Source organism: Clupea harengus, chromosome 12 (assembly GCF_900700415.2).
Source record: "Clupea harengus chromosome 12, Ch_v2.0.2, whole genome shotgun sequence".
NCBI lineage: Eukaryota > Metazoa > Chordata > Actinopteri > Clupeiformes > Clupeidae > Clupea > Clupea harengus.
In genome coordinates this window covers 17,932,045-17,954,889 of record NC_045163.1, presented here as the reverse complement: position 1 = coordinate 17,954,889, position 22,845 = coordinate 17,932,045, and the positions used below count along the sequence as shown (strand labels likewise).

The following is a 22,845-nucleotide window of genomic DNA, read 5'->3' as shown; positions in this document are numbered from 1 at the left end:
AGCGATGACATGTTAGAGAAAGTCCTCAGGACGCCAGGAGACCCCAAAAGAGTCACAGATGTAGTGATACTGCAGAGCCCCGCCGATTGCTCACAGTTTACAGGATCGTGGTGCTCAGCTGGAGCAGAACATATGGAGCCGGACCCATTTGTTTTTATGAGGAGAAGAATATTTTGTTCCAGGAAGAAACCCTTTTCTTTGATGAGTTTCTGGGGTAAGCCATTAGTATGTGACACAGTCTGCTTCCTCACATAACTAAATAGGTTATCACATGACAGTAACTAAAAATGCTCCCCCAAGTGCTTTGTCTTAACCACTTGACCTCTATAAGATGGTGTAGGAGCAGTCCTATCTATTCTGTTATCTATTCTGGCTGAACAAGGACAGATCCCAGACCTGTGTTTCATTAGCTGTTGTTGGACCAGGAGCATCTCTCACCGTTCTTGAGGAAGATGTACAGCAGAATGATGCGGATCTTGTCGTAGGTGCTGACGTTGGTATCCAGCAGGATGGGCACAATAGCGCGCATGGGGTCTTTGATCTTCTCGCCCTCTGCGTCAGTGCCCATAGCAAGGTCCTGGCAGGACGATAGAGAGTGTTGAGACAGTATAAGAGGGCAGAGTCTTCTGCAATCACTGCATCTTTTATATTCATATATTTTCTAATATATGTATGTGTTTAGTGGAAGACTGATGGCTGATTCTGGTTCATGCTATGCATTCTATGCTAAACATTTCCAAATACTGACATTTTGCCCTCTGCCAGGGGAAAAGTCTATCCTTTAGCCAGAACTGAGAGAAGAGACCAAATCAACTCATCGGCCTTTTATTATCCTACTCTGTTGGTCAGATCTCACACAGCCTTACTTTGTGCTGCAATATCTGCTCAGAGAGCCTTCACAATGCAAATAGAATCACACAGACAGACAGACAGACAGACAGACAGACAGACAGACAGACAGACAGACAGACAGACAGACAGACAGACAAGTACACGAACATGCACATGCACATACACACACACACACACACACACACACACACACACACACACATATAGACCCACTCACTGACCTGCTCTACACGGCACAGCTTGTCCACGGTTCCTTGGTAGTGCTTCATGCAGTCCTCAGCCAGCTGCAGATGAGTGGAGTACTGCAGAGAGGGGCGGAAAAACCAGAGTTAACACCACAACACACACACACACACACACACACACACACACACACACACACACACAGGTAGGTAGGTATGGTTAGACTGACCTTGCTCAGCTCCTTCTGGTACTGAGGCATCTTCTTCAGCATCTGGGACAGGTCCCTCATGGTGGTCTACACAGAGATATAGCATGATCAGATATGTTTGTATGAATACAATGCAGATATACATGCATCCATGTCCATAGTATGAATATATGTGTTAGTATGTATTCACACATATAGACATAAACAAACAGACATAGAAAAAATGCACATGTTCTCCTTTGTATTGATATGTGTACAAATCTAAAAGATACTCATGTACATATACAGCAATATACTATATACTATAATATGGGTTTTATTGTTGTTAGTTTCTTGAGGCTATGCAATATTGAGTAAGACGCAGGGTGCTTATTTATAGGAAGCTCTTCTTCTGAGAGTGATTTGGCTCACTTCTCACATCAGAGGTATGTGCTGTGTAAGCAAGTCAATCAACATTAAACCCCTCTCTAAGGCTGGCAAGGGGATTTACCATGAGTCAGCAATTCCCTGCTACGCTAATCTACGCTACACCAGCACTAAGGTTAACAAGGTTTCTTCCTCCAAGGCAATAGACGCTAAGTCATCCCTTTCCTCCCATCACTTCCTCTTCCTCTTCCTCATCTGCTCTCTCTCTCTCTCCTTACCTTCTCTCCTGTATTCATCCGTTTGCTGGAGGAGAAATCCTTCAAGGAGCGTGTTACCTCCCTGTGGAAAGAAAAGAGGGATGTACAGATTACTGTCACTGTTAAACACAAAAAGAGAGGAAATTTCATGAGGTATTAAAGACGCCAGAGAGCGGGAGAGAGAGAGAGCGAGAGAGAGAGAGAGGGAGAGAGAGCGAGAGAGGCCCATATGGAAAAAGTCTGTAAAAGTCATGTACAGAATATTCATTTTTATATGTAGTGAACATATTAATATTGCATTAACACACATAATTATGGCCCCTTTCATATACATTAACATAGAACAAATAGCTATATGTTTTATAAAGGACTTGCATGTTGAAGGAAGGGCGTTATACCAGTTAAGTATGAAACATATATGCAAGCTCTTTACCACACCTTTTCCATATGGAGAGAGAGAGAAAAAAGAGAATAGATAGTGAGAGAGGGAGAGAGAAAAGGGGGGGGGGATGGAGAAAACTGGGTGAACAGGGAGGCACAGCAAAGGAAACGTGAGGCGAACGTGTTCTGAAGAGGTTCTAAAGAGTTCTAAAGAGGACAGAGAGTTGCTCTTCTTGAGAGACAATGAAAGCAGAGAGGTGCTAAAATAAGAAATCTGTGTAGAGAACTCAAGAGAGACTGTTAGAGGACAGTTGTCCAAAGGGAGACAGACACAGAGAGGGCAGGAGACAGGGAGACAGACACAGAGAGGACAGTTGTCCAAAGGGAGACAGACACAGAGAGGGCAGGAGACAGGGGGCCATGAGTCACTCACTGGGACACCTCCGCAATGTGTTTGTGTCTCAGCCCCACCCACAGCTCATCGTCCTCGTGAAGCAGCACCTCCTTCTCACGGCCATCACTGGTCTCATATCTACACACAGGAGGAGAGCTTACATTAGCCAGAGTCAGATTACACAGAACCTCCCCTACATAGACATTACAGAAATTACACAGCTGTTTCACAACATGAAGATGGCATTCGCACAAGCCTCTGGACACAATGGCGAGATGTTGAGAGGTGGACACTGTTCAAAACAATACAAATTCAACATATCTACACTGAAAATAGATAAACTGAGATAAGCATATCATCCACCTGCTTGTGTACAGAACTGATGTGCTTAAGTGTCTGGGCATGTGTGTGTGTGTGTGTGTGTGTGTGTCCAATCCTCACTTGTAGACATCGTTCTCAATGGGCAGCAGGTCGTAGCCCATGGCCTGGAAAGTGAGCTCATGCAGGACAGGGGACACCGGGTCAAAAGCTCTGTCCAGGATGATGAGCTGAGAGCGAGCCTTATCTGGACCCTAGGAGGAAAGGTGGAGACAAATATATGACAGCTGGATGAGAAAGAGATACATCACGCTAAGGATGATGGGAGTTGTAGTGTCGGCAAGAGTGATCCTCATCTGTGATGCTGATTTGATTTGACAGTTTGTTTCTTCTGGCTATGGCAGAGGGCAAATGAGTTCAGTCAGGTGTTAAAAACAAATACCTGCAAGCTACTGGCTCACACGAAGTCTGACAGGGCCACAGAGGCATTCTAAATCTAGTCAGAGGGTAGCCTGGCACAACCATGGCAACACGCCACTGTAGTACCTTTGGGCTATTCAGTGTATCTAGACCCGAAATGGGTTGTTTCTTCATGACATTAAAATTACATTAGTCTAAAAATGACTTTAACTTTGAAGTGCTATATATAGAGGATACAAGTTATGCATATTGTAATGCATATTAACATTTCTTTCCTTGTGATACTATATAATCTTTTGGTTTGTATGCTCTTTTTGTATTGCTAAATGGTTCTAGTTTGTTCTAGACTGACACGTGAGAGTCTGCTCTTCTTGTGTTGCTGAATGGTTCTAGTTTGTTCTAGACTGACACGTGAGAGTCTGCTCTTCTTGTATTGCTAAATGGTTCTAGTTTGTACTAGACTGACACATGAAGGGAAGTAATGAGCCTGAGGGTCCTACTGTTTCTGGTTAAGGTCAATTAGCAGGAAGGTCACCCTTAAAAGGAGACACGCCAACCTATTAAGAGCGAAGCAGCAAGCTGCCCCCGACGTGAAATTAATTTAAAGATCCCCGGTCCTGATAGCAGTCGGTCGTAGGTCGTTATCTTACTCTAACATTTAATTTCATTACGATTATCGCTCTCCCTCCTCCTACAGGGCTCTTCTCTTTCTCCCACTGAGGAATACAATGTGATCTGTGACTCTGTCTAGCTCTCTATCTCTGTCCCTCTCCCTCCTTCCGACTCTTTTTCACCTCTCCCATGGTCTGTCTCTGTCTACCTCTCTGTCTCTGTCCCTCTCCCTCCTTCCTCCTCTGTCTCACCTCTCCCATGGTGGGGTCATCAGCCTTGTATGCGTCCAGTTTGTCCTGCACCAGCTGGGCCAGGGTGGAATTATCTTTGTATTCTCTGGGAAGAAAAGACAAACAAACACACAGATAGATTGAAATTAAACCCAGAAACACACACACACACACACACACACACACACACACACACATAATCTTCAACAACACAGTGCATTACGAATAAGCAACCACACTCTCATCTGCTCACATTTCTAGTGCCCATTTTCTGAAAGTTACAACCAACACCCCCTCCCCACACTGCCCCCTATCTCTCACCCTCGGTATCGCACAGCAGGGTACTCCTTGAGCGTGGCGCACAGAGTGGCAATCTGCTCAGCCAGGCGCTCCATCACTGTATTCTTCAGCTGGGCCTTATGAGGGCTGTAGAAGCTCTGGAAGGCGTCAGAATTGTCTAGAGAGTACACCTGGACAGACACACACACACACACACACACACACACACACACACACACACACACACACACACACACGCACACACACAGAGAATCATGAATTTATGTTTTAATTATGATAAATGGCATTGTGCAAAAACATCACAGGACAACACGCATCACCTGCATATTATTTACATCTAGACAAGACAAACCTTTATCGGAGGAAATGGGAATGCTAAGGGCTATACTGTGTGTAGGTGACTGCGTGAGCTTCTGGAGTGCAGTATATCTGAGTGCCCTGCAGAATGGTGACAGTGTTTGCTGCCTTCTCCTCACTGCTGCAGTGTCTGCATTACATTACATTACAGCGAGTCCTCCTCTGTGCTATGCAGACTGAGCGAGTGCTAGTTGGGGTGTAAAGACCTGTGTGTGTGTGTGTGTGTGTGTGTGTGTGTGTGTGTGTGTGTGTGTGTGTGTGTGTGTGTGTGTGTGTGTGTGAGTGTGAGTGTGTGTGTGTGTGTGTGTGGTTATGTGCGTGCGTACGTGTGTGTGTGTCTGTCTGTCGCTGCTGGGGGATATAGCATCCTCCGCTTGTGTCTGTGTGAATCTCTGTTAGGGGAGTCACGCTGCTCGCTGACAGCAGCCCCCCCCCCATCCCTCTCCCAACTGCGCATGGCCACTCTTGTGGAACTGTCTAGTGAGAGTGTCCTCCACTGACACACACACTCACACACAAACACAAACACTCACACACACAAACACACACACACACACACACACACACACACACACACACACACAAACACACACACACACACACACACTCACAGAAGTGCACAAGCAAACACACATAGAGGTATGTACAAAAACAGCGCAAATACATATGCATGTAGACACACACACCCACACAGACACACACACACACACACACACAACACATTTTCTCTGAGGGCAGAGTCAAATACAGTTCCCCTCTGACAACACAAATGCGCACTGACACGGTCTTCGCTCTCCTCTCTTTCGTTTTTCTTCCTCACTCTATCTATGTCTCCTCTCTCTTTCAGTCTTCTATCCTCTCTATTTCTTTCTTTTGTCCATCCCTTTTTTATCTCTCTCCTCCTCTCCCTCCCTCTCTCTTTCAGCATCTCTCACTGATGCCCCCATCTGCCCAAGGTCACATGACTGTCCTTCTGCTCAGCAGATGGGTTCCTCTACCAATACCTAGGCCCTGTCCTGCCTTGCTCCGATTGGCTGCCTCGTGTTGTGTAGATGCTCTGACAGCCAATAGCAAAGCAGAGCCTTATCTGTGTGCGTTTCCCCCCCCTCCCCTGTTTTCCTGTGTGAAGCGAGCTGCAGCATCTCGCCAGAAGCCAAGCTCCTCTGACTCCTCTGAATTAATCATGGCGGACAGGATGAGCAAAGGATTGTTGGCCAGGCAGCACACAACCGGCACGCTTCTAGAACAGTCCGTGGGTAAGGCACAAGGAGAGAGGGAGACTGAGGCATAGAGAGAAAGAAGAAGAGAGAGAGAGAAGGAGAGACAGAGAGCAAAGGGGAGAGAGAGAAGGAGAGAGATAGAGAGAGAGAGAGAGAGAAAGAGAGAGAGAGAGAGAGAGAGAGAGAGAGAGAGAGAGATAGAGAGTATGGGGGCCATGGCTCAGGACATGAGATGCTAGCTGTGTTTACTCTGTCTCCGCCCACTATGTCCTTTAGCCCCTCCCCTCCCCTCATTACTGCCTCTCACCTCGATTTCTGGAATGTTCTCGGTTTTGCTACTTTCTCAGTCTCTGCCCCTCCTCTCCCCTCTCTCTCTCTCTCTCACACACACACACACACACACACACACATACATAAACACCAGAATATCCCTTAATGTCCCTTGTATCTCTCCATCCTCCCTCCTCCTTCTGTTCCCTCCTTTCTTGCTCCCGTTATCCTCTCTCTCTCACTCACTTCTAAAATCTTTTTAAGTGCTTTCTAACTCTCTCTCTCTCTCTTCCTCCTTCTGTCTGTTCCTCCCTCTCCTCATTGGCCTGAGTGCGTACCTGAGACTCATAAGGCAGGAAAGCAATGTTGATCTCAGTCAGCGTCTTGATGGACTTGGAGGCACGGCTTTTCACCAGGTCGTTGAAGATTGGGTCAGGACAGGCTGGAGATAGGCGGGGTCAAGGTGGGGTCAAGGTGAGGTGCACAACAGAGAAATGGAAAACTGCCCAACACTGACATTTATGAAAAGATAATTTCTTGTCTGGCTCGTGTACACGCCTGGAACATGCAATGCAAAAAAAAAATCCTTATGAAAGGCTTCCTAAAATGATAGATTTTATGCAATATAATAAAATATATACATTGTAACCGGTGATCTCTTATATGGTATTAATTATACAATTATTACTATAATTTACATAATATCGCTTACACTAATATGGATGGTAATAGTCTAGCAAAATATCAAACCCCTAACAATAAATGGAAGAGCCCTGGTTATTTTTTCATTTTTTCATTTGATGTCAGTTTGTGTGTGTGTGTGTGTGTGTGTGTGTGTGTGTGTGTGTGTGTGTGTGTGTGTGTGTGTGTGTGTGTGTGTGTGTGTGTGTGTGTGTGTGTGTGAAGATTATGTCATACTGCATGCAGGGCTCTCCAGTGAAGTGCTCTCTGCTACTCACAGTCAGTGAAGAACACATGAGCTGCTTTGTACTTGGCTGAATGAGCATCTCTGAAGTCACCAACCAGCGTCGCAACAGACTGAAGACGAGAAAAGACAGGAAAGAGAATAAGGTTTTTGTGTGTACGTGTGTGTGTTTGTGTGGTGTGTATGTCTTTGAGTCTTCCTATCTGTGTTTTTTTAATGTGTGTACGTGTGTGTACGTGTGGTGTGTATGTCTTTGAGCCTTCCTATCTGTGTTTTTTGAATGTGTGTGTGTGTGTGTGTGTAGAGCAGCAGCAGTGACACCACCAACAATGGCCCACATGAAGAGGGGACTGAGGGATGTTTGCGTAGGCTGTGTCAATAGCATGTTTGTCGACACTGAGGCATTCTGCATTGTGTGTGACATATGGCCAGTGTGTGCTATGTGTGTGTGTGTGTGTATGTGTGTGTGTGTGTGTGTGTGTGTGCGTGCTGTGTGAACACACTGCTAACTCTTTGGCTCAGGCTGATCAACATGGGCCTTTTCTGCAAATAGTTTTCCCAAAAGCTGAGCCAAGTGTGAAACAGGAACGTGTGTGTGTGTGTGTGCGTGTGTGTGTGTGTGTGTGTGTGTGAGTGTGTGTGAGTGTGTGTGAGTGTGTGTGTGTGTGTGTGTGTGTGTGTGTGTGTGTGTGTGTGTGTGTCTAGTGTGAAGATACCTTCTCAGTAGGAGTAATCAGATAGATGGCCTCAAGTGAGGGAAGAGGCTCTCGCCTTTTATGTATGTCTTCAACAACTATGGACATAGATGGAGGACAGAGAGAGAGAGAGAGAGACAGGGAGAGAGAGAGGAGTGAGAGAGAGACAAGGACAGAGAGAGAGAGAGAGAGAGAGAGAGAGGGAGAGAGAGGGAGGGAGAGAGAGAGAGACAGGGAGAGAGAGAGAGGAGAGAGAGAGAGACAAGGACAGAGAGAGAGAGTGAGACAGGGAGACAGGGAGAGAGAGGGAGAGAGAGAGAGAAAGAGATGCAAAAGAGAAGTAAAAATCAACAACATTAAGCCTCACAACATCATCTGAACAGAACAGAGCACAAACGCAACAGACGTGTGCCAACAGAGTAGTGGACTTACTAGTGATGCCCTCTGACATGATGTCCGTCATCTTACAGCAGGAGGACAGCATCCTCATGCTGAGCTGGTCCACGATGAGAGCCTGAGGGGGCAGGAAGAAGGCTTGGATCATACATGACACACAGACCCAGAGAGGGAGCAGTCTTAGCGGATATAATGTGGGAGATGGCATAATGAATGTGTAGTAGATAGTCTTTAAGGAGGGTATATAATGTGGGAGATGGTCATAATGAATGTGTAGTAGATAGTCTTTAAGGAGGGTATATAATGTGGGAGATGGTCATAATGAATGTGTAGTAGATAGTCTTTAAGGAGGGTATATAATGTGGGAGATGGTCATAATGAATGTGTAGTAGATAGTCTTTAAGGAGGGTATATAAGGAGGGAGATGGCAATAATGAATGTGTAGTAAACGGTGTACCACTGAAAACTGTTTGGCATTGTAGGGCAGAAGTTGATTTGTGTGTCATTTGGGGCTAAGATTAATTCTCCTACTTCCTGAGTTACTTCAGTTTCAGGATGGCCGGAAAATAAAAAACGCGGTACTAAAACTACAATCTCAAATAGCCGTGCCTTAGTTTACCGTGGACTCACATGAAAGCACAAAAAAAAAAAAAGATGGACCCGTGCAAATCAAGGCTGAAAAATTTACCGATACAAAAGTGTGCCACTTGTCCTGATGAAACAACAGCTAACAAGAGCTTGAGAGGTGCACACATGATCACAACTGAAGTCACTCTCCAAAGAGAAGTAACATGTATAGGTACTTTGGGATTAATGACAAAAGTCCAGAAATGCTACATTATGTTGTCAGCGGTCATATCTGTGCCAGAAAAGGGTCTGATAATTTGGCACCTGCTGTTTTTGCAGGAGCTTAATAGCTAGCCAGTTTTATGCTACGCCAAAAACTCTGACTGGTTAAGGAAGCAAAATAAAATTGTCATTGTGCTACACTAAAATTTTTTTTTTTTTAAATGTAATTGTTGTTTCTGTTACCTCACCAATATGACATTCTGTTCATTGGCATTTATTGTTTGTCTTTAAAAAGGATAATTCCATTTGAATACTGCTTCAATCATTTTGTGTAATTGAGATGAATCTGCACAAAAAAACGTTCAACTCTCTCTCAGAGTCAATCTCTATCAACCCATGAGGAAACAAATACGGTTTGGAGCTTGTGCTGCTTACATAAACCCTTCAGCATCAAAAACCTTGTCAGCTGAATTCACTGTCAACCACTGCAGGAAGACAGGAATGAAAGAAGCCCCAGCTGGACAATGAAACTACAGGACATGCACTAAACAAACAAAATGTCAAAATATAGCCACAAGTGCTGGTTAGCATTGGCAGGTGCAAATATCTTTGGGTTTACCTTGGGCACTGTCAAAAGAAACCAAAATTCCACCAGCTGTAGTAGCTCAGGAAACGTTCCTTTCTGTCTATTACTTTTCTTCAGCATTGAGAGAAGGGTGTGGACTCCCACAATGGCTAAATCTGTCAAACGTTAGCAAAAATGCTAACATCACGTATAGCAGCTTTGCCTGCATGGGGTCAGCCCTATGTTCCCACAGCCCTATGTTCCCACATTTCTAAGGATTTTATTTTCACTGACAATTTTGAAAATTAGGCCCTATGTTCCCACAGACCTATGTTCCCAGATTTAAACATAGGGCTGTGGGAACATAGGCACGCTCCCTCCTGCTTACACCAAACCACAGTTTTTCTCTCAGATGACTCCCTGGTGGTGCATCAAACAATTAGGGTAAGTAAGATAGCAATGTAGGTGTTCTGTCTCATTACTCACTTCTGGGTCAGCATGGAGATCAGATTATCATAACGGGACTTTTAGGACACATTTGAGACATTCTGGAAAACTGGAGCAATCCTCTTACCTTCCATTCTCCCTTCTTCTTCACCTTCTTGATGACATCATTCATAATCTCTGTGGAAGGAAAGGTAAGACAGCATGAACTAAATGTGTGGTGATGTGAGCATAACAAACACAGACAGCTAGAGTGACCAGATGCAAACAGACCAAATGTGGGATGAGTAGCAAGATTGTGTGGGACAATGTGGGACATGTTTCCAACGCTGAGAATAACCTAGAACTTCGACATAATGTGATTTAATCTAACTGAATAAGAAACATTTGAATTCTGCCTTTCGGCTCATAAACACCTATAGCCTTTTGCTATATGAAAGATATGATGTGCACAGTGATGTTGTCATCCCAAAGGCACACTCATTTTGCAAGGTAATACGTCTTTATCTTTGAGACATCCAACATGCTTTAGCCATTACAGGCCCATCAAAGGCAACTGTCCTTAAGCTAAGTAGCAGGTATGATGCAGCTCCACCCTGCTGTATTAAAAAGACAGTGTGCACATAAGTCCCTTACGAATGCAAGATAGGAATACAAAGTTGAAAAATAAATTGAACACGTATTTAAACCGATTTCATCAGGCTCTGATAATTCTTTGAAAAGAACGCAAAGGATTGCCTTCTCAGCAGACATAATTGCAACGCTTGGGTAACACAACAGGGTGTTAAATAAACATTTTGCTATGTTTAGTCAGGGCTGAACGTGCCCCTGGTCGCTGCTTTTAAGTAGCGCTATTAAATTGAGAACAAACTATGCAGCAACGGTTTAAAGGGTAAAAGATCTCATCCATGTGTTCTTATACCTGACAATTCAAACCAGATGACCAATGAAAATGCGGACATTATCTCAATATGCAGGATGCTGGATGCTGGACAAAGGGTCAAAATGCTGTGCAGTACAACACAAAGTGGGACACCTGGTCACCCTATATACTGCATGCACTTTATAAGCAATATCAGTTCAACAGGATTTTTTCCATCAACATTAGGTGCATGGTCCAAAAAAGTGGTAGGTTCATGTGTTCAGTAAATGAAGAGCACACTTGAAAAGAAAAAGTTGCTTTTAAAAAAAATTCCTTTGTTACAGTCGTTCAATTGCTGACACTATTTGAGCCATTGTTGTATGCACTGCATAACATCCAGCTTCCGGTTTCACAGGAAACAGCTTGCTTCCACATGGATGGATTTACTACAGAATACCAGAAGAAGAATGAATTCTTTAAACACGCATGCACAAGTTCACCCAAAGGCTCACATACATAAACCACACAATTCAGCCGTCTCATTAGCCTCCATAGTCTCATCCTCCAGCCCTGACTGAATGCCAGTCCTGTCACCAATCTCTCTCTGGCTTGAGGGTCTCCCCACTCCCCCGCTCATCGACACCTGATCCACCTGGCCGTGCCCACTGGCACAGACACTAATGTGGATTAGCAGAGAGTGCGACAGCGGTGCCAGGGATACACACTGGGTCCCATTCTGTCTGACAACATGTCAGCAAGCCTTTGTGTTATTTTCTACACAACACGATTGTCGGGCTGCAGCTTGAAACCTTGATCACCCACACACTGTTCTGTATCATATGCATTTGTTCCTGTGATGCAACACCTATGTGCTTTTGTGCAATTCAGCTTTAACACCAACAAACTATGTTTTCTCTCTAGTTGACTTTCTCTCCATTCCTTCTGTCTCTCTTCACTATTACCTTCTGTAGTTCGTCTAGGATGGAAGCATCACTGCAGACCACAGAGCGCTGGTTTGAGCATACCAGGTTGTTACCGTAATGTCCAAGGTTTCAGATCTATTCAAATAGCTGGGTTGATAGCTTTAACTTCCTGCCACTGATGCAATGCTATATACAATACATGGTTTTGACAATGTATGCATATATATGTGTGTGTGTGTGTGTGCGTGTGTGTATGAATGTGTGTGTGTACATGTATTTGTGTGTGTGTACATGTGACCTAGCTCCAAGCACTTGACTATTTATTTAAGGCATCTCACAGAGGTCGGGTTTTTTCTTTCTTTTTTTTGTGTGTGCCTTATCTATTGTTTCTTTTCATTTCGCAAATCATATTTTTCCTGCAAGTTTTTAAATAGCAAACCAATATCAGTCAATCATTTTATGAGTTTAATCAGGAAAGAAGCTAAATTGGCACGTGTGGGGCAGCTTCAGAGCCTGGCCATTCTGAAGGATGCACTGAGCTTGAAATGGAGCAGAAAGCCATAAGCGTTTATGATGCCAAAAAAGGAAATCATCCAGCCATGGACAAGACAGCTCCAGGCAAGTCTTTAACAAAAAAAAGTGTGTGTGTGAGAGAGAGTGGGTGTGTGTGTGTGAGAGAGAGAGAGAGACAGAGTGAATGAGTGTGTGTGTGTGTGTGTGAGAGAGAGAAAGAGAGTGGGTGTGGGTGTGTCTCTGTGTGTGTTGGATTCTATTGGTGTGTTTAGTCTGTCACCACTGTAGTCAGTCGTATGATTATTCAGCTATTCAATCAAACTGAAGAACAAAAGGAAAACATAGCCACAAAATCTCAAGATTCAAGATCTCAAGATTCCAGAATACATAATATATACATAATATAAATACTTAATATAACTCAGCTTCTGTTTTTACTATTTTCCACTGTAGAACTGAGAATATATCATTGACTGATGGATTACCTCCATCCTCGAGTCCCTTGCTGAACTGACTCCTGCAAACTGACTCACTCCCAGGCTGTTACAATAATCCTCTTGGGATCTGGGATCTTGTCAGATCACCCTGTGTTTATCACACACGCTAACTGTTATTAGCTTGATCACTGTTAGCCATCTGTCAATAGCGCTGGGATAAATGTGATTACAACAGAATCTGTTTGCTGTTTGACATTTTGCCTCGCTAGCCCCAAACTCTAAGCCCCTCTGAGCCAGACAACATCTGGAAGCATTGGGCTGCAGATGGATTATCTCCGTTTAAATATGAGGACCGTGTTTGAGTCAATCGCCTCAGATTACAGAGGCCATTCGGAGCTATGTTGTTTGTTCTCTTCCTCGATGAACCGTTGCGATAGCATTCAGGGCGAATGGAGAGGGACGAGAGTTACCTGCTAAATGATCACCAATCAGTGTCGCATCCCCGCCACAGAGACAGACGGGCTGGGGTGGTGCAAATCTGCTGCCCTTCAAACCGTGCCCTCCCTACAGCTACGGTGTCTGTCTTTTCAAGAGAAGACAATTTGGCTAGTATAGCAGCTGATGGCTACAGACATTTAGGATTTCAGTTAAGCCCAGTTTGCTCTCTCTCTTTCTGTATTTAATCATCATGTCTTCAGCGTAACGGCTGGGGGGTAGCCTACCCAGCGCACAGAAACACAGCGGTAAAATGAAGCAAACGGGATGCAAATGGCTTATTCAGTCTACACATGAAATTGTCTAGAAAGAGCCACACATTTCATTATCAAGGATGTAGACTACTATGCATATCCGTCATCATAACGTCTTCTGCATAGGGACACTCTGATATACCGATTCTGTCCTTGAGTTCTTGTCCCACACCTCTCCATTGCACATACATTCCCCCGCCCATGATCTAACATGAGTTACATTACCCATCACTCTCCCACAGGACATGCATCAGCTCCAGGGTACAGTGCCTCAGCCCCCTCCCTCCATATATGGTGTGAATGTAATCTAATTGAATGCTCTCTGCATATCAAGTACCTCTCTGTGACCTCAAGGTCATGACCAGGTTGTTCATTTCATCTACATCCACATCCCCCATAGGCTTTTAGTTCTATGTGCCAGTGCTGTCCTCAACCATAGGCCAACAGGGTATGTTATTTATATATGCAGCTATGATAGGACAATAGAGACGACCTTGACTGGTATTGTGCCATTCTTTATAATTTAATACAATTGTTACCTCCGCCAAGGAGGTTCTGTTTTTAGTGCCGTTGGTTCGTTGGCTTGCTGATTATGCAAAAAAACTACCAGGTCGATTTCCAAGAAAGGTGAAGAAGGAAGAACCTATTTTGGATTTGGATCAGGTAGCGGATCTAGGATTTAACATTGCGAGATTCAGGGCATTTGGTCTTGGTGGATCTGAGCTCTCTCAGTGCCCTTTCTCGTTTTACTTCTGCTACTGAAATCATTTAGTACACAATAGCAGCACTTTCTTTTTTTGTATGACTGGCATGAATAGGAGTATAAAATGGTCACACTTGAGATGACTGAGATGAAGCACTGAGGCTGAGTGATCATAGACCTTGTCAATCTGAGCTGTCTCCAGGCAGAGACCCTCTCAGCCAGCAGCTCACAGGGGGTTAAGGACCAGAGGCAAGGTGCATTGTGTGCCACTGAAGCACCTCCCAAGCTGAAAGAGCAACGTCAGTGATATGTCATGGATCAGAAATGTCAGCAATGACTTATGAGCCCAAATGACTGATGTCACTGGTGCAGCCATCAGGCACTAACATCCTTTCTGGATTCAGTATACAGCACTCAGTATGTTTCTATGGCTTTCTGACACTATGACCTACCATTAATGAGGGTCTCAGATTAATTTGTCTGAGCAACATGGTGACACCATTCTTCGTAATTCCTAAATTATAACTTTTTGTATGATTAAAACTCTAGTCTACCAGCAGAATGTTAAAATGATACTGTCTGGATCCTCCTTGATAGGATTTTGTCATTCATCGGGACACCAGAAACACAGCTCTTGTTCCCTATCCCAGAGCCAACACAAACAAGGCTCCAAACCAGCAGAGTGGACCGTCTAACAATACTGGCAGGAGGGAGAGGGGGCTGTTTTAAACCTGTGCCATTCACTGTCACACAGGGGTTGTTTGTTAATGACACTTCCCAGGATATCTCAGAGGACCTCAGAGGTCATGTGCTAATCTAGGGAAGGAAGCAGTGCTGACCCCTGACAGGAAGGAAATGGATGATAACAACCATTCATATTCCTCTCATTTCATTTGGGTCCGTGCATAGACAGTCATTCTGTCTCCACCGTAAAAGCCTTCTCTTATTTTGTCCTATTCAATATATGATAGCACAAACCAAACTAAACTAAAATTGAGATTGTTGCATGAATTGCAGCAGACTGGATCATATTACCTCTATAGGTTTGCTTGTTGTTTATTTATGCTGAGTCATTGTTTTGGTGAATACTATCTGGTGATTGTCCCAGGCAATGAAAGAAAAATGAATGTACGAAATCTCTATAGGGTGGCATGTGTTTTTGCACTTTGCGCAGAGCAGATGCTGGTAAACATCTTTAACTGGTAAAACATTGAGGCAGTGAATTGGCCTGAGCCTTCCAGCAGAAAGAGCTAGGGGTTATAGGTCATCCTGCTGTAACGGATGTCCTGCTGTGCCTGTTCCTTCGCCGGCCTCTGGCCCCTGAGTCATGGTAAAAAAAACAGCACTGTTCAAACTCATTTGTATACACTAAACACTAAATTCTCTGCATGTGCTGTCAATAAAGCTGGAAGATTTAAATGGGGTTTCACATTTCTAATTTTCCAACCCCCTTTCTACCTGATTCCCACCGATAAATCTATTATAAAATCCATCCCAATCCATACATCTCAGAGAGGATGACCTATGAGGCAGTGGAATTCAGTGGTGCTGTCCTGACAGACTATGTTCCAGCTACAGCATATTTCTCATGATGTTTCTCTCTACGTTTGTTATTTCTGTTGGTTCTGAAAAAATTGAAACAAACATTTGGATTCATATTCATGCAACAGCATTCTTAACCCTAGATCTCCATGAAGCAGTTACATTACTGCTTTGTTTACGTTGCTAAAATGAAATTACATATTTAGGGGCTTTAACGATCAGATTGTTTTGCCAAAATGCATCTCTGTGCTGTGTGACTCTCACTGTTTGTTCATCAGCACATGTGCTGTGGAGTTCTATCTGTCAGTAGCTGGTGAGGATGGAGAGAGGAGGGTTGGGGGAGGAACCACAGCTGGCAGCACAGGGACTCTGTGCTGTTTGCCCTAACGACCAGCTGTTCTCTCCCATGTCTCAGCCTTCAGCTCCAGAAAACAGGTAGCATTAGCATTAGCATGGTAGCGATGACATCTAAATGAATTTAGCTCCTCGTTACATAATTGTGAGACTCTTATTGTGACATGAACATGCAGTTGTGTGTGTGTGGGTATTCCGAACACAACTTCTGTGTCATGAAGTGACATCTAGTGTGCACATGAAAGTGAGATTAAGCAGTTAATTGTCTACACCTAAGCAACTGGAAAATCTATTCTTGATCTAAAATGTATCAGGTGAGTGCATTAACACATTAACACAGTCATGTATACGTTTTGGAACAGAATATATATTTTTTCAATATGTGCATGTTTAAATGTATATTTTCGAACTGGAAAGATATTATTTTGATCTGGGCTTTGACTTTGAATGGTATTATGGAGGGGTAAAATGGAGTGAATGTGAACCGTGAAGCTTGAGATTTGAGGTTGATAAAAAATGTGCACGCACACACACTCACACATGGATACACACACACACACACACACACACACACACACACACACACACACACACACACACACACACACACACACACACACACACACACACACACACAAACATACACCTATATGCTCACGCATCCCCATATGATGTTGTGTTTAACCCTTCTCTTCCCTGTCTCTGAGGATCCCTCTGGGCTTGACACTTGTGATTTCATGACCCACTTTTACTGCATCTCTACGCATGTCTACACATATTCGACCATGCCAGCTCTTAAAGAGACAGTCATCCATTTTCATTACTATCTGGCACACTCTCCTAATGTCCTCCACCCCATATCCCTGATGTGTTGTATTGAATTATGGAGTTGCGTTCTCTACATTTCTCTCACATGAACTTGCACCCCTAATGCAGATTCAAACATTCCCTGATGCCCTTGTTTTTTTCTTCTTGAAGGACAGCTTGCCAAGCTTGAGAAAAGCTTTCTTAAATATCATTCATACTAAGCTAATTGTTTCATATTTCTGTGTACAAACACTGTGTATTTCATTCCAGTCCATCCATCATTATCAGAGAGCCATTAGACCATACGCAGCCTGTGTGTATCAGCAGTACCGAGGGCTACTGAACAACGAGCTGCTGGCTGCACATTGGATGAGGTAGATGGCACTCTCACCGTTCCCCTTGAACGGTGTCACAGAGTCCAAGGACACGCTGCCCTGAGAGTGTCTACTTCCTTTCAGTGCGCCACGCTGAGTCATCACGCTAGCTATAGCTATAGCCCACCTCGTGTACCCACACAGCAGCTCACGTTAGCCCCGAGCATCACTGCGAAGCGAAGCGGGGGACGGGAGAGAGGACTGAGGACAACCGTGGAGAGGGCCTGACCGCCATTATCAGGGTGCGGTGCAGCATAGGATCAGAAAATGATGGAGGAGCTGTGCCCCTTTCAAGGTGTTTTTTTGGGACCCCTATATTTACATTTCCTCTGCATCTGACCATCACACTGATCGCAAATGTGCAATATACACACAAGGTCAGGTTCTCAGTGTGCCTTCCTATTAACTTGCCATGAAATGACTTACACTTACATGACTATGCTCCTGTGTGTTTTATCTGATCACTCATTTGTATTTAACTCATGTGTGTTGTTCTTCACACCCATTTAACACACAGACTGGAGGCACCAGGAGGGGAAAAATCAATATATTTCCGAAACCACAGAGAGATCAACTGGTGGTCTGGGAAAGCCATCTGGTTTCAGAGAGCCAAAACACTGTAGTGAAGCATATTTATGCAGAGGTGCTGTATTCTTAGATATGAAGCAATATGAGCAGTGGATGTGCAGAGCCCTTTTGATGTAGGATCAAGCTCTTGAAAAGATCTAAGCACCTATACTAAGCACAATCCGAGGCCAAGAACTGGGTGAGTGTACCAGACACATTGAGATGCCTGCGATAATGTCTATGCCTTTAATGCCGTGCTAGATGGCACACCTTTCTGAAATCTGCTACATAATTTGTTTGTGTGTGTGTGCATGTGTGTCTATGTGTGTGTGTGTGTGTGTGTGTGTGTGTGTGTGTGTGTACGTGTGTGTGTGTTCTTTTGTGTTTATGTGTGACATAATATATCCATGGGATATTATGTGCCACTCCTTGATGATGTCAGGACCTATACATACCACAGGTTGATATACCGTAAAACATGGAGAAAACACAGATAAAAATACATTGATTATCTCATGCAAAAATGCCAGGAAGTCAAAGGTAGCTCTGAACAACAGAACTGAGATAAATAAATCACAAGAGAAAACCAAAATGAAGAGGCTGCAAATACACCTTCTCTTCTGGTTCCATTTCAAAAATTACCCAACCAATAATTTAGTTCTAGTGCGTGGGAGTTCAGCCCATGCAAAATTGATGGCCTCCAAAAACTCTGCCTAAATGGCAATACAAAAAAACATCCTTCCTGCTTACAATGTTATGTAATTCACATTAAAATGTTATACTATTCTGTAAAAGAAAATAAAAAAAACTCCTCTTTTGTCCTCCCTCAGTTTGAAATGATGTTGAATCTAATTCCATGATGTGTATACTGTATACTGTAATTAATGAACAGTAGCAGTATTACACTCTAATCTCGTGTCTGACAGTAGCATGACAGAGAGAGGTACCAATGAGAGAAAGACAGAAAGAAAGATAGAGAGACAGGAGTGGAATCATGAAGGAGTTTTCAGCGTTCTACTCCTTCAACAGTGCAATGTGAATGGGTTCATTACGGGAGGATCTTCGAGGTTTTTTTTATATGACTGTGTCTACGTCCTGCATAGTCTGCAGATAACCGGCGTGCATTTGTTCGTGCATTACTGTTTACTGGTCCACGTCACGTGGGTGTTCCGCCCTTCTCTCAGGACACAAAGGAGCGGGCGATGGCAACATTGAAATTCCCCCGATGGCCATGATTTATGTCATGCCACGGGGTCCCTGAGGCTAGCTTGCTTTTTCCATCTCTACAGTGAGGCAGTAAAACATGGCTCCCGATTCAGATTGCCTGCTGCTGCTGCTGCTGTAGTCACTGCCTATGCCAGTGAGACATGGGGGGGGGGGGGGGGGGGGGGGTGTTAAACCTCCTCATGCTCAATCGCACATGCCATTACCAACATGCAGCAGGCCCCACCTCTGCCAGCAAGACTTCTCTCGCCCCAATCTAATCTGCTACACTGTAACAGCTGCATCAAAGGCTGTTAAGGGAGATCACACCCAACATGGGTGGGGTCCACACCACACCAGGCTCCATTTCCCGTTTGTTTGAATGGATTTATATGTCATTGTCTTCTCTATACATATGCTTTGTTTAATGCTTTGGGTCATATGTAGACTTCCTTACTTGACTGTATGTGGATGACATACTGAATGTGGATGACATACTAAATGTGAATGACGTGCTGAATGTGGATGACATGCTGAATGTGGATGACGTGCTGAATGTGGATGACGTGCTGAATGTGTCTACAGTTTGTTTGATGCTGCTTAGGCATACTGAGCACATGAACCTGTCCTGGGTAATGATAGATGTTGCACTTCATCTGCAGAGTCTGCATCAGTGGTTCTGTTCTGCAATGCTAATTCAATTTCTGAACGTCAAAAACTTGAGCCAAACACTCACTGAAAGTATCAGACGCGCTGAGAAGCCAGCAATAATATTGTGTATGACTGCAGCTTTTAATGCCTCCCTGGCTACCACCTTCCAGAATACTGCTACATAATTTCTCTGATTTCGGTGTCTGTGTGTGCCTGAGTATGTGTGTGTGTCTGTGTGTGCCTGAGTGTGTGTGTGTGTGTGTGTGTGTGTGTGTGTGTGTGTGTGTGTGTGTGCGATTGCGTGTGTGTGTGTTCTTCGGGGGATGGATGCCTTCTCCATCTTGCAGGGCAGGGGTGTCTTGAGGTTATTACGGCTTGACAGAGTATCCTGTCACCCTGATAGCATTTAGCACACTTCTGAGGAGAGATTTCCTAAGCCCACCCATAGCTAATGTTCCTCTGCTTCTCCTCTCTCTCTCCCCCTTTCCCTCTGAAGCCCAGCTCTTTAATTCTGCAGTGTGTGTATGCATACAGTAATCAAGTCTGACTGACGACGCCAGCATTAGGCGGCACATGAGCCGGGTTATTTTTAACTCTCGGTGTTAAATATGTTTTCCCCCGTTCAGTGGTGTCTATGTGGGGTTCCTCAGCTGCGTGGGATGGAGAGATTAGAGCTGCCAGTGCTTGTCTTCCAGTAGGGATAGATGCTGGAGCCTTTGTTAGACTGGACCACTCATGATGCAATAGGGAGAAGTGGAATGTCTGCTTATGTCCAGACCTGTGGCGTTTATTAACATGCACCGCATCAGGTGTGTTTGTACGAAATAATGATAATAATGATAACTCAGAGACTACACTCAGCAGCCTCCATCTTAGTTCAGGTTTTTCATGGTGACAACCAAGTCATTGATATACATCATACGCAGTCGGACAGCAGACAGGAATGCATTCCTGGGACAAACTATTCAAATAGATAATCATAACATTACATCACATGATATCTTAATGGAAATATGTCTATTTCCTAACAACTAAAGGCTGACTTTGTAAGGCAACACAACACCTTGAAACTACAAAGATATCATTTGCGACCAGAGCATCAACCTGGATTTACAAATGTACTAAAAATTGAAATAGTTAAAAGTATTTTAAAAGTATACAGTATATAGGTACTGGATGCAGAGTCTACACGAGGACTTGGAAGACTTGGAAGACATGGATGCTGATTGGTCAAGACAAGATCATTAAACATTAAAATTGGACAAATTGAATCAAACCCTGAGCCAGAAATTCTATTTCATAACTTGGCATAGGTGTGGGACATAATGAAATGTGATATGCAAGCTATGAATGCACTTCTAAGCAGTTTAAATCAATGATAAGGAATCATGGCTGTAGATAGATAGATAGATAGATGGATACTTTATTTATCCCGAGGGAAATTTTAGGGGAGATGGGCATTGACATTACAACACTGGGAGAGAATGGATTCCTTCCGCACTGAAATTTCTGTTCCGATCCATTTCTACTGGAATGAAATGCAGTCTGACACTGATGCATTTTCCCTCTGAAGAATGCTCCCATTTAATCTGGTCTCAGTGAGTGAGTTTAGGACTACCCTTTAACCTGAGCATGGCATTTTGGCCATTAAACTTGGGCTACAAAATGGTGTTATTACTGTTATTACTGGTGTTATTACTCTCCTCGTGTCAGGTGCGACAGCAAATGGATGGATCAAAATGTAAGACTAATGAAATGGCCCAACTTTTACCATTGTGCAATATGTCTGCACTTGTCATAAAGCATTGGTGTACATTTAGATATTTGGTATGTGGTTGACACACAATTGTTTTCTTAATCAGAAAAAAAAATCTGGTACTGTGAGCAATACTAGCATCGCATGCTAATTTATGAAAGACTTGGTCACTGTGGGAGTCCACCCCCTTTATTCAATATGCTGTGCGCAGGCTAAATAACTGGCAGTCAGAGAATGCCTGTCTCTGGAAGTTTCCTGATGTTTCCGCAGGCATAGTCAGGCCAGGCTGCAGCTTTGTTCACAGACTGCAGAGCCGCTGAGAATCCCTGAGGCTTTTGGTCTATGTATTAAAAAATGTCCAAACAACAGCTAGCTTTCCAAAATGATGCAGATAAATCAGGAGCAAAATCTGATAATGTTAGTTAAAAATATCACCACTGTGATTCAAACCCCGGGTCATGAGAATGTGGACCTAGATGGTTGTTCCTCCTTGCTGGGAGAAATGTAACTGCTCCATAGTTGCGATGGTCTGTTACTCAAGCCCTACAAGGACTGCACAAGGGATAATGTAATATTTTTTTCTTTGGGGATGGTCCACTGTCTGAATAAAAGCCTAGCAAGACGATACATAAACAGCATGAATGCAATTTACATCAATGAGCTGAAGAAACGGAAGTGCAAACAAAGACCCAAAGTCAGCCTGATGACAATGGTCTTTCAGGCGATCGCTATGACTCATTCACAAGGATTCAGGCTGCTGGCCCACTTACATACTCCTGGCTTTGAACGTGTGCATACGCACATTTCCAGCCAGGGCCACAGTTCTCAACACCTAATCTCATTTTCCATGAAGAGTGGTTCACTAAACTATCTGAAACCACCAAATCGTCCAGAGTAATGGTCAGAGACCATGCGCAAATATAAAAACCAGGCTCTTAATCCATAACAAACATACAAAATATAAAACACGACTCACGCCACTTAGGTCAATTAGCAGTTATTTCAGTACAGCCGAGTTTTAGTTTTATGTTTCTTACAATCTATATTTTATTTCCAAATTGATCAGACCTTGAATCTGTAACAGTAGCCATTACAACAACACATTTTTCTGAAATGTGTGCAGGACGAAATAGTGGTACACCACGGCTGCGGACAATTTAGGGGCAACGACTATTGTTGCACCGGGTTTTTCATTAGTAAATATCTCGTTGCAATTCAAAGA

At 43.8% G+C, this 22,845-nt stretch overlaps 1 protein-coding gene across 2 annotated transcripts in view; it reads right to left on the bottom strand.

Moving 5' to 3' along the window:
- Positions 1-22,845, bottom strand: part of stxbp1a (syntaxin binding protein 1a) — a 34,969-nt gene that overhangs the window by 9,755 nt on the left and 2,369 nt on the right. For both annotated transcript variants that reach the window (XM_031578052.2, XM_012841625.3), the window contains exons 2-14: positions 10,313-10,362; positions 8,421-8,502; positions 8,010-8,086; positions 7,328-7,406; positions 6,707-6,810; positions 4,543-4,691; positions 4,243-4,327; positions 3,083-3,213; positions 2,681-2,779; positions 1,888-1,948; positions 1,265-1,330; positions 1,074-1,154; positions 439-577 (exon numbers count right to left, since the gene is read on the bottom strand). In XM_031578052.2, coding sequence (XP_031433912.1) covers positions 439-577; positions 1,074-1,154; positions 1,265-1,330; positions 1,888-1,948; positions 2,681-2,779; positions 3,083-3,213; positions 4,243-4,327; positions 4,543-4,691; positions 6,707-6,810; positions 7,328-7,406; positions 8,010-8,086; positions 8,421-8,502; positions 10,313-10,362 — 1,203 coding nt within the window. The remainder of the gene's footprint in view (positions 1-438; positions 578-1,073; positions 1,155-1,264; positions 1,331-1,887; positions 1,949-2,680; positions 2,780-3,082; positions 3,214-4,242; positions 4,328-4,542; positions 4,692-6,706; positions 6,811-7,327; positions 7,407-8,009; positions 8,087-8,420; positions 8,503-10,312; positions 10,363-22,845) is intronic.